Below are 12,153 nucleotides of genomic sequence, written 5' to 3'. Positions count from 1 at the left end.
GCGGCCCCGCGCCCGGGGGCCCCCCCCCCCCCGCCGCAGGCCAGATAAAATGGCTTGGCGGGCCGCATGTTGGACAAGCCTGGTATAGACATTCAGAAAATCCAAGGTGGAATAGATCCAAGTTACGTGGTTTCTGTAAGTGGCATAGTTTAGATTTGTAGCAAACAACACACGTTTTCCTTTTGTTGGTAGAGGGGTGGGTTCAAATCTTAGACCAGGTTCTGTCATTTTTTTAAACCAGTCTATGTGTTGAACTTCTGTTCTGTTATGAGTATTGACCTGTTTTGTGTGATGGAGGTCTATTCTGTTACTGGTATGGACTAGTTTCCGATCACTTACACTGGTAAAAGTGTAATGGCTATACCTGGCCATCATGCTTGGTGAAGGTGACCAAGGTTGCTACTAGGGGTGTGGAAAGCTTCAGTTGCCCATTCGATTTGGAGAAGATTTGGCCCGATTCAGAGGCCGAATCGGAATCGAATCGGGAGACCAAATAAAACCTATGAATCAATTTGAAAAAAGATTTGGAGATACGGAAGGCAGTCTTTCAGGGGAACAGAAACTGAGAAGAGGGAGGGGGAGCAGGGGGGGACAGACTGACGTCTATAGCTGTTCAGTGACTGTGATCTTTTCCTGAGTCCCCTTCCAGTCACAATGCTCTGTGGGAGGGACATAGAAACAGCACATAAGCCTCTGTCTGCAGCCTTTCTGTCTCTTTCGTGAGCTGTTCCTGCTTGAGCAGCGGGAAGGCCTCCTGTTACAGGCTACCATCCCTGCTGGTTTCATCCTGCTGTGCCTTAACACACACACAGAGTCACACGTCATGAGTTTTGCTTTTCAGCACCTTGAGGTACAGTTTCTCAGAAAGCCCTGCACCTATCTCCTTGAAACTTAGCAGGCTTCATAGCCTGAGCAGGGGCTACCATGCCTGCAGCTTTCATCCTGCTGTGCCTTCACACATACACACATGACACGAGTTTTGCTTTCAGCAGTTTGAGGTGCAGTTTCCCAGAAAAGCCTGCACCTATTTCCTTGAAACTTGGCAGGCTTCGTGCCCTCAGAAGGGGCATACTATCACTGCTGTTTTCATCCAAATCTGCCAAAAAACGAAAGTTTAGAGCAGCATGCCCTAATCTTCACCTCTTTATTGGACTCAGGTGTGTACTTGCAATCCTAACTTAAGCGTGCATGAAAGAATAAGATTCCTAGGCCCAGTACATGTTCCTGGATTTAGATGCACATGTTATACTTTTGGGTAGTTCTATTTCTTATTATACTAGTAAAAGATTCATGGGACCAAGAGAAAACTGCAAGAGGACACAGGACTCTAAGCCAGAGGACTGTGCAAGAGAAAACAGGACCAGGGCACTCATCTGGGAGAGGCCAGTATTGAATTCTGGTACCTGATCCTAACACTGTTTTTAACCAATGACCGTGTAATGTAAAATGCATAAGCAGGAAGGGTGGAATATGTCTCCATCTCGGTTTTATATTGGTATTTCAGTGGTTCCCCATTATACTCTATGGCTGAATCTCTGAATCGGCACCAAATCCTCCGAAGACGAATCAGCCGACTTGATTTGGGACAGTGATCCGAATTGAATTACCGCCCTCCGAATCGGCTGAATCCAAATCGAATATTTCCCTATTCGCACAGGCCTAGTTGCTACTAGCACTGATTGATGCCAGGTTTGGTTTTGTTGAGTCAATTGACTCCCTCTCCCGCCTGATCAGTAATAGCTCAGCTGTTGCACTGTGGAACAGGAGTCAAAGTAGAGCCCTTCTATCATAGGCGGAAACTTATTTGCACCCCAATTTTGTGGTGGTGTGAGGGAGGGGGGAGTAGCATGTTATATGCAAAAAGATGGTAGTAGTACTTTCAAAGAGGGATTACTCCATTTTGTACCACTATGTATAATGCCTGTACAGTTACACATAGTGCTACAGGGGTCTCGAGGCCCCCCCTCCCCCCACCCAGTATCCAACAGTCCTGTGCTCTTCCCCCCCAGCAATGACCAGGAGCAGCTGCTCCTCACTCCCTGCCTGCTCCTCGACCAGGGACTGTGTTCGGAAGAGTGTACAGGAAGCTTTACCCTGTGGTTCCCCTCCCCATCCCTTGATTTGGTGAAATGGGCTTGGGAGGCTCTACTCCCAGAGTCCAGGAGCAGGGCAGAGCAACAGACCTTGTTCCACCTGTTTCCTAGCCCCCAGTCTGGGGAAGACATGGGGAGTCTTTCCATGTTGTTCCATTCCCCCTGGGAGCTGGGAAGAGTGGAGCAGCTGCTGCTCCCCGTGCCTTCCCCAGACTGGAACAGCCGCAGTCTGGTGAAGGTGCGGAGAGCAGGGGAGAGAGGACAGCCGCAGCCTGGAATGAATGCCTGGTGGTAGCTGAAAGCTTCTGATGTTACGCGGTCTCCTTGAAACGCTGGTTGAATCCGGTTAACCAAACAAATCACACAAGGCTAAACTCATTCAAGGAGCTATGGAAACTTTTAGTTGTTTGCAGGCAAAACTGGTTCAGGTCCTTCATATCAGAAGTTGAGGTCAGAACATGAAAATGAAGAAAAACTTCTCAGTACTAAATTCTTCATTCTTTTCCAGTATTTACAACTGAAGACGTACGTCTTTAATCACATAACTGTTTGAAAGCAGGTGCATCAGTTTGTTGCATCAAATTGGTCGAAACTTATGAAAAAATGTTATTGGATTTTGAATGTGATTGGATTTTAAATTAAGATGTGCATTTTTGGCTATCCAGTTCAGTATCTGTAGGCTTTTTATTAGGATTGTTTTGCCCAAGATGAACTAATAAAGTAGGCTCAGAAAAATCAAATTAGTGAAGGTATGTTAAGAGTAGATAAGAGTGGTAGAATTAAGAGGCTGGGAGTTTTCTTACAAGGTGTATGTTTCTGTATATCCATTTTTATTTTTAGAATTGGTGTTCTTAAAACAATGCATGATATTCGGCAGAGCCCTCAGACCTGTGGTGATCTGCTCCACAGCCATGACAGAGCTGATTGACAGAACGACTTTAAATCGATGGGTTTTTTCCTGGGTATTTGCACTGGGAAACTGCAGTCTTTATTGTATGATTTTCAGACTTTTTAATAGTTCTAAAACAATCTGAACAAGCCTCTGGTGAAAACAATTTATAATGAAACGATTTTGGTATACCTTAGTAATTTAAGGGAAAAAAACCTTTAAAATTAACTTATACATGTATATAGAAATCGGTACTGTATTATAGTTTTGGGCAGCTGTTTATTGTTATCCTCTGAGATTATTGCTTGCATCTAAAAATGTGCTCCTCAAGCTAACTGTTTAGGTGTAATTTTTTAAAGATAAAAATGTGGTATATTTTCTTCAGGTATCTAAATTCAATTCAGACTATGTGCCCACATATTCTTCGGTACCTGACTACTGCAGTCATAACAAACAAGGATGTTCGAAAACGTAGACAAGTACTGAAGGATTTAGTCAAGGTTATCCAGCAGGTAAGAAATAAAGCTCCTCTTATAAATTTGTTCTTACTGCACAATATTTAATTTGCTTTTTTGAGCAGTTCTCAGTGTATATGTTTTCCTGAAAATTCTTGTCACACTTTTATTTGCTGCTTCCAGTGCTTTTCTTTCAATGGACTGTGTTTACGTTCTTGAAATGCATTCCTTTACCTACCTTCTTCCTCAATTTCCATTTTACCCCCAAAAATTTACATTGTGAATGGCAAAATTGAGGCATTGGTACAGAAAATAAAGCAGAATGTGTTAAAAGTTTGTACCGGTTACACACCTGACCAGTGCCCCTCTGTATTAAGTTTTTTTTGTGAAAATGTTCACAATAGTATGGTTATTTCAAGATACAGATATGGACAAAATTAAAGAATGAGCATGCTTTCCAATGAAATGTCTTGATCAGTGTTTGGATTCCTTAGTCTTTCTTTATAGAAAAGATTTGGCCTCCAAATCAACTTATGGCTTACTGCTATACAAAGCCTCACACTTTAGACATTTGTAAATAGTTATATGTCTTATTATTAACAGTAAGCCAGGCCACACATGGTAGCAAAATAGCTAGAGGCTTGTAATGGATTTTAAAATGCTAAAGCTTGAGCTTAATTAACTGCATATGCAAAATGAAAATTTAATTGTAGTCTATTGAGTGTAAGTGTTAGTAGTTCAGTTTGTTTAATGATATTTTAAATTATTCGTTTTTAAAAGATGCATAGCTATTTCACCTGAAATTGGAAATAAATTGTTAAAATGTACTGTTTTTAAGAAATGGAAAACTTGGTGTCTCTTGATGTTATGAGTATTACAGAGTACTCCTGAAGATACTTTTTTTCAGGAAACTAATATTTTTAAATTATTTTCTTCACAGGAATCCTATACATACGGGGACCCTATTACAGAGTTTGTAGAATGCTTATATGTTAATTTTGATTTTGATGGTGCCCAGAAGAAACTGAGAGAGTGTGAATCGGTAAGGTGTTTGTATTTAACTTGTGTAAATTAGAGAGTTTTGTAAGTTACAGCTATGGGCAGCATAAGTGTCCTAAACATGGTCATAGATTCTTTTAACAGATTTGATCTTTAGTATTTTTTTGCCACCTATATCAACTCTGATATGATTTGGAATCATATTTAAACACTTGCTGGTACGGTTTTTGTTCCAACAAGATTTTTTTTTCATGGAGTGAAAGATTCTCAGTTGTTCATCATTGATTTTTTTTTTTCTTTCCCTCCCTTCCTTCCTTCCCAACATGACACCCAGGCCTTCCCATCAGAATTGATTATGCTGTTAAGTCAGAACCATGGAGGGAAGCATAGTTTAGTGATATCACCGAAGTAAAGTCTTCCATATGGCATGGTCTCTCTTTCTTCCCCCTGAAGCCTTTAGGAACCAATCTTTCATTTAATTTCTTCAGAAGTACAACTACCCCATTCTCTTTCTTTTATCCTGGTGTGATGTCTGTTTTGCCCTAAGTGTGGAATTATTTTTTCCAAAGTATTTAAATCATGAAAAATATATACATGTTTGCAATATTCAGTTTTCAAGCTAATTGCCAGCAACAAAGATGGCTGTCTCTCTTTCACAGTCCCTTTAAATTTTGGAGGGCTTTCTTTTCTCCTCTTCCCTGCAAATAATGTGAAAGAAAAGTAATAAATAGTAAAAAAAAAAAAAATTGTGGATGCCAAATGAGTTAGGCGGGGGGAAGTTATTTTGCTCATGAGAGAACATGCTGTCTGAACAAGTTAGTGTCAGTTTTCTCACACCAAAGAAGAACATCAGAAGGGACTGATAGGCATGTGGAACAAACAGTTGCGAGGTGTGGGGGATGATCAGAGTATAGCTAAACAACTGAGCTCTCTCAGGACTTATCTGTGCTGGAAAGGCTTTATGTGAGAGAACTTAACACGCTTTGGTATAGCAGAGACAGCTGTATGGAATTAACTGACCAGGTATAATTTTGTGTTTTAAGTATGGATCGTCTTTGTGAACAGTGTTAGCAGAGCTGTTAACACTAGTTACAATGTTCTAAGCAAAGTCTTACTGGTATGGGGATGGGAACAGATCAGCATTTCTCAAACCTCGTGGATCTATGCCTTACTGTAGTAAATCTGGCCACTTTGGCAATTGCTGCCATTTCCCTTGCTGTGAATTCCTGCTCATTTCCTTTCCTCAATCCCTTCTAAGCATGCCCAAAATTTGGGAAACTCTTGCTTAGATGGTGTGAACCCCTAGAACAGGGGTGGGCAATTATTTCAGGTAGAAGGCTGTTTCCTGAGTTATGACAAGCCATTGAGGGCAGCATGACAGGCAGCCAGGGGCAGATAAATATTAATTTTCTAAATTTTTTAGGGGCCCCAGGGGCAGGATAGAATGGTCTGGTGGGCTTCATCTGGCCCAGGGGGCGCATTTTGCCCACCCTTGCCCTAGAACCAGAAGTGCGCACAACTGAGACCTGATTTGAATGTTGGTCTTCTGATCAGAAGCTTGTGTATGTGTAGATGAAAAGCCCAGATTCAAATCTCTAAGAAGGCATTTAGTTATTCTTATCAGAGGCTGCTGGCAGATATTAGGGCAGTTGTGCAATTGGGGTCTGAGGAATTTTGTGCCCCATCCCCAGAATTAAGCAATCTGTCATCAGAGACATGCCTGGCAGGTTGTTTGATTTTTGGGAGCTGGACAAAAAAAATTTTCAGACACCAATCTCAGTGTTTAGAACCAGCAGGCTTGCTGCCTTGGCTTGCAACTCTCCAATGAGATATTAAGATAATTGTATTTGGTATTTGTGCCTTGTGGTCTAGTTACTGAAACTGAAGTGCTGTATTTACTTGCATTAAAATTAACCCTTCAAAACTAGGATGTATGTTTTAAGCAGGGAAGTTGATTCTGTGCTGCAGTGAAAGCAGGGGGACACTGGCTGCTTGGGATTGTGCTTCTCCTGGCCAGCATGTAGCAGGGAGTGGAGTCCACTTCAGTGTCAGAGCTAAAGATTTAACCCTCTCACAACTGCTCCCAAATTGACAGTAACTTTTGCTTAAGCAGCCAAAAGCTCCTATAAGATTTAAAGCTCTAGCTTTTCCCTGAATGACCAAGCAACAGTAAGTGAACCGAAGCATAGTCTCTGCCCCTGTGTAGTCACAGCATGTGGTCAGTTTTCAGCAACAACTCTGGAAAAATCTTTCTTCATTCTGTCTTCCCAAAACAAGGAGCTTATCTTATTTGAAGATGTGTGGTATGTGAAAAAATATGGTATACATCTTTGCTATTCGTAGTTCTCTGCTTTTCCATTAGTTTAATATGGACAACAATTTTATTTTAATATTTTGTTTGTAATATAAGCTATTTATGCAGATCCTAGTGTGAAAAGATTTCTGTACTATGTTGCTGCCAAGAGTAAATCTTAAAGATATCTGATATAATTATATCTATAGATGTAACAGAAGCAATGATTAATAAGCCAGAGATCTTGTAATGAATTATCAGGGGTTATGGAATATGAAACACTATAGTGTTTCAAGTCATTTCCCTGTTAGAAATAGAAGTTCAGGTTCTGGAACAAGCTGTTCTCATTCTAAGTTAGTTTTAATATTAGTGATTTTAGTATTTAGCGTCAAAATTAAATGTATTGCCTAGTTATCAATGCAGAACAGCTGTGATAATACTTGAAACACTGTACTTTTTAATTAACATTTCAAATGTCATATATCTAATACTTGAACAGCAGTGCCTATAACTTCTATTTTAACTTATTATCATAATACTGCTGGGAATATGTAAATATTGTTCCAGCTCAGTGAAGAAAGAAATGTTGATCTATGCACTGATGAATTTACTCCTGATACCACAAGGGCTAATGGAGCTTTGGAAGAATGAGCTGAAATCTGTTCTGGTTTCCATGTTAACTGAATTGTTAAGCCCATTGTGCTTTTCACTTTTGTCTAGAATCACACATGTATAAGTATAAAAGTTGCAATGAGAGAGAAAGGAAATAGGATTTTTATTCCTTTTGAAAGGAAATAGGATCTTAAAAACTGTTTGGTGGTATGTATAACACTTAAGGTGTGTTTTAAAATATTACAGAAATTGCTGCAAAAATGCCATTTTAGTTACGGGCAGTCTTTAAAAAAACATAAGCATAATATGGAAACAATCTATTTTATCTTCTTCACTGTTGTTACAGGTCCTTGTGAATGACTTTTTCTTAGTGGCCTGCCTGGAGGACTTCATTGAGAATGCTCGCCTTTTTATATTTGAGACCTTCTGTCGCATTCATCAGTGTATCAGTATTAGGTAAGAAAATTGTAATAGTTTGTGATGCATTAGTTTTATGAAGGGTGCTACATGATAGTATGTTTTAATATTCACATCTTTACTCCTGTAAAAGTGCACCATTACCCACATCTAATTTGGGAAAACCTAATGAAACCCTTCTTGTTACCTTCGCCATTGCAGACCTTGCCACTTCTGCCAGCTGTGCAGAAGTGCCCAGTCTCCTTTGTCTGGAAAATTTTTATTACTTAGAAGTTTAAATCTTCACTTCCCCGTGCTACACGTGCATGGCATAAGACCTGACTGTGGGATTGTGCATTAGATCCCATTATGCCTTGTTGCTGGGGTAGGGGGCACCTGCACTGGCAAGAAGCAGGTTCTCATGTCTGGGCACCCCCTCAACGGGAGCTTCCAGCTGCAGGAGCCATGTGCAACCAGGAGAGTCCCATGCCTGACAGGGCTCTTAGTCTTGGCGCTGTGTGTGGTCCCCAGTTTCAAGCATCCACAGCCTTGGGGATCACAACTGCCATAATCCCCCAGCCCTGGGGTTTCACACTGGGCATGTTTCACCCTTGCGGCTGAGAGTCCAGTCAGCTGACAGGGTTCCCAGCCTCCTGCTACATGTGCAAATTAAAGCTCAATAGCAACCAACTATAAATTAATACACAGGTTTTGAGGTCTGACTTCATAGCTTATTGGAGCTTTGTATCATGTGATAGGTACTCTGCACGTGTAGCTGGTCTTAGGTAACTGAGTAGTTAACCAGGTAATTGTATAATACCTGTAACATGTAGAGGAGGCCCTAGAGATGTTAATATCTTAGAATTTTCCTAGATACCTAGATTTGTGTGTTGCATTGCTGGAAAATGCAGGAAAACTTTCAGAACTTTCCTTTAGTTACTAAATCCTCTCCATGATCTGTCAGTATAATGTGCCATATCAGTTGTATAGTATGGTCTCAAGAGAGACATTGATGTGTCCAGCATTCTCTTCCTACTTTGAATCTAATCTCTGGTCCTTTCAACCCTACAACTACTAGGCTGAAGGCTGATGCTATAACTAATTATAACCAGATCATGGGCAGCTTGAGTTAAATTACACTGTTGAGACTTAATCTCATATGTCGGACATTCATAAATGGAAGTTTTCAGGAATATTAAGGTTTTCTTCAAAATATATTGGTATATATCATATTTACTTAATTCTGAGGGAATAATTTTCCCCCCATTTAATGTGTGGGGTGGGGAGGGTCTCTTTTGTCTTGGAATAAAGTACAAAGCAGTTGGGGGCAGAGGGAGGGGGACACAGGGGGGCAGTTATGAGTTTTAGCCAGAGTTGCAGTTGCAGCTGTAGGTGCTGGTCCCCTGCTGCCCCTCCTTCTCCCCTATATCCACCCACCCTGCAGCCTCTGCCTCCTGCCTGCCCCCTTCCTCTCCCCCTCCCCCTGTTGCTCACCCTTGCTCCTGCCCTAGCAGTCTCTGTCCCCACTGCAGTCCAGGGCATGGAGCAAGTGTTTGCTCTGGTACTGTAGTAGCAGCAGCAGCTAAGGGCCCAGAGCAAACACATTGCTCCATGCCCCAGGCTGCAGAAGAGACAGAGTCTGCTGAAGGAAGAGTAAATTGTGCAGAGCGGCAGAGCAAAGTCTGCAGGATGGGTAGTGAGGGGTCAGATACTATGAGACCGAGGCAGGGAAGGCATGGGGGTGAAAGAGGGGGGAGGGCGGCAAGCAGTGGAAAAAAACGGGGCAGGGGCCAGGGGTCATGCCCCAAAGTCTTCCCTGCCTCCTGACCTCTGCTGCCTGACCCTTGCTACTGCTTTTCCTGCTGCAGCAGGTAGGGGGTGTGAATGTAAGATGACTCTCCAATAATAAGATTTTATGCATGGAAAATTATAACAAATATATACATTTCCAGGTATTTCTATTGAACCTAATTATTGGGGGTTATTCTAAATTTAGAGTCCTCTTAGATTCAGGTAAATAGACAATAATGAATATATTGTTTTGTCACCAGTTTTCAGCATAAATTAGAAATAAAATTATTAATTATCTACTAGAAACTTACTTTTCTGTAGTGGAATGGTGTTAAACTAGTCAACTATTCTATGAGACAGTGTTTCTCAACCCGTGGGTCACAACCCGAATGTGGGTTGCAAGAAGATTTCAGAGGGTCAGTAGCCATGGGTTAGGAAATGCTGATCCCAGGAAAGTGACGAGACTGTAGCAGGGCAGAGTGGCAACGGGAAGGCACTTGCCCCTTCCAGCAAGAGGGGGGACAGAGGAATGCTGCGAAGGTGTGACTGGGTGCTTGCACTGGTAACAATAACCTTTCACATCCCTAATCTGTATACTACAGTAGTGATACAAGTGTAGCAAAGCCCTGTTTCATTCAGTTTTAAAGTCAGTAATGTAACTCTAGCACAGGAGGAGGAGACCCCTGTTGCTCTCTGGTTGGAGACCTTGCCTTTGAGATAATTTTATAGATCTCCAGTCATGGGGCATGAACAGCTGCACATCCCCAAAATGCTGCAATTTTATAGGGCTGAGACACTTTATAGTATTACAAATGAATGCCTTTTATACTCTTAATATTCTGCTTGGTGTAGCTTAAGGTAATTGAAGAGAGCTTAAAAAATCCAGCTAGACAGGATTGTTTTTAGTAGTGGGAATGATGGACTAGTTTGGTCTACTCTATGCCATTTTATTTTGGAGTCTGGATGTGGATTTTTCTTACTACTGATAACCTGTTAAAAATCGAGCTTCATACTGTAGGTTATAATTTCTCTTATTCCCACACACTCACGATTTGAATTTCTTTTTCACCCAATTTCGTATGTGGATTTTAGTTCCAAACAGCAAGATGCATATTTTATGATAATCTCTGAAGTTGCTTCATGGATTGACCAGTTAGGATGATTTTTTTTTTTTTTTTAAAGCAAGTTTGCCATTTCATTTGTATAATCCAAGAATTTCTTCTCCTACAAGTGAATAATGTTGGTGTTCTTCTGCATGAGAACTCTTTGCCTGAAGTACAGGGATTGGTGATGATAACAATCAGTATACATAACAAATTTGAAAACAGTTAATGGAAAATCTGCTTTTCTCTATATTAAATAAAAAATAAAGGCCTTCCTTTTTAAGAAAGAAAAAACATATTTACATCTGTTAGACAGCTGACATTTTCCAAAAGATGCAGTTACTTTATTAGTTGTAACTTAAATTTTACTTCCGAAATTATCCTGCGATTTGTTTGGTTGAAACACTGGGCCTAATGGGGTTTGGTAGATTAAGTTAGTTCAGAATGTGAATTGATTGGCTTGAAATGTCTGTAATTAATATCTGTGTTTTAGTTGCCAATTTTTCTCTCTGGTTCCCCCCACTTTGATGCTTCCTGCAAAGAAACCTGTTTTATTTGGAGTTTGATCTAAATGTCTTAAATATCTTGAAGCCATTGTTTTATATCTGAGGATGTGGTATGAAGTAAACGTTGTTTAAGTAAGGGAGGAAACAGGTTTTTGATTCCTATCTAAAATGAGCAAAGGCTATTGGTTATAAGACATAGAAGTAAATCAGATGATCTAAAGAGTTGCATCTGAAGTTGTCCTAACAAGTGATGGATGTATAATTAGATAAAATTCCTTTAATTACCACATCAGCTCATATGAGCACTTTTAAAAACAATTGTCACATAGAACATGATGATATTAGAGAAGCCATTACTATGTGTTTTTGTAATGGCTTAAATTTGGGAGACAGCAGCGTTTTCTGGGAGAGGGCTGGAATGACCCAGCTCTCAGCTAAGGAAGACACACACTAGTACAGGGGAGGACAATTATTTCGGCTAGAGGGCCACTTAATGAGTTTTGGCGAGCTGTTGAGGGCCTGTGGCCCTGCCCCTTGATGATTGCCCCGCCCCAGTCACCATCTTGGGACTGGAAGTCCTGCCCGCCTAACCCCTGAGCTTTGCCACAATAAGTTCCTCCCCCTTGCCCCCAGAAGTACTCCTTTTGGGAAGGGGGTTTGCCATCTTGGAACCAAAAAAAAAAAAAACCCAAACAAATTGTATATTAAACATCAAGTATCCATAATAACATTTTAATTTTATTTAAAAATATATTTTTGTCCTGATTTGTGTGTTTGTGCTGTGTATATGCTGTGTATATGCACCTCTATAATAGATCAAAATGAAGTCTTACTATTACATATTGCAGAGGTGTGGGGGTGAGTATGTGGTGGGGTGCATGTGTAGTGGGGTATATGCATGTAGCAGTAAGCAGTGGCTCCCCCCAGAGGCGCAGGGCTTTGTGTGGGGACACATGGGGGGTGCGGTGTTTGTGGGGGGGGCATGATTGTGAGTGGGGGAGGGTATGGGTGTAGGG

The 12,153-nt window shown here is 41.0% G+C and overlaps 1 protein-coding gene across 1 annotated transcript in view; it reads left to right on the top strand.

Annotated features, from left to right (window-relative positions):
• The window catches only part of EIF3E (eukaryotic translation initiation factor 3 subunit E), a 55,933-nt gene that overhangs the window by 32,271 nt on the left and 11,509 nt on the right, over positions 1-12,153 (top strand). Inside the window, exons 8-10 of the mRNA XM_006038053.3 lie at positions 3,368-3,494; positions 4,378-4,479; positions 7,688-7,797. Coding sequence (XP_006038115.1) covers positions 3,368-3,494; positions 4,378-4,479; positions 7,688-7,797 — 339 coding nt within the window. The remainder of the gene's footprint in view (positions 1-3,367; positions 3,495-4,377; positions 4,480-7,687; positions 7,798-12,153) is intronic.

Source organism: Alligator sinensis, unplaced genomic scaffold, assembly GCF_000455745.1.
Source record: "Alligator sinensis unplaced genomic scaffold, ASM45574v1 scaffold20_3, whole genome shotgun sequence".
In the NCBI taxonomy this organism is placed as follows: domain Eukaryota; kingdom Metazoa; phylum Chordata; order Crocodylia; family Alligatoridae; genus Alligator; species Alligator sinensis.
This window is presented reverse-complemented; position numbering and strand designations above follow the sequence as displayed.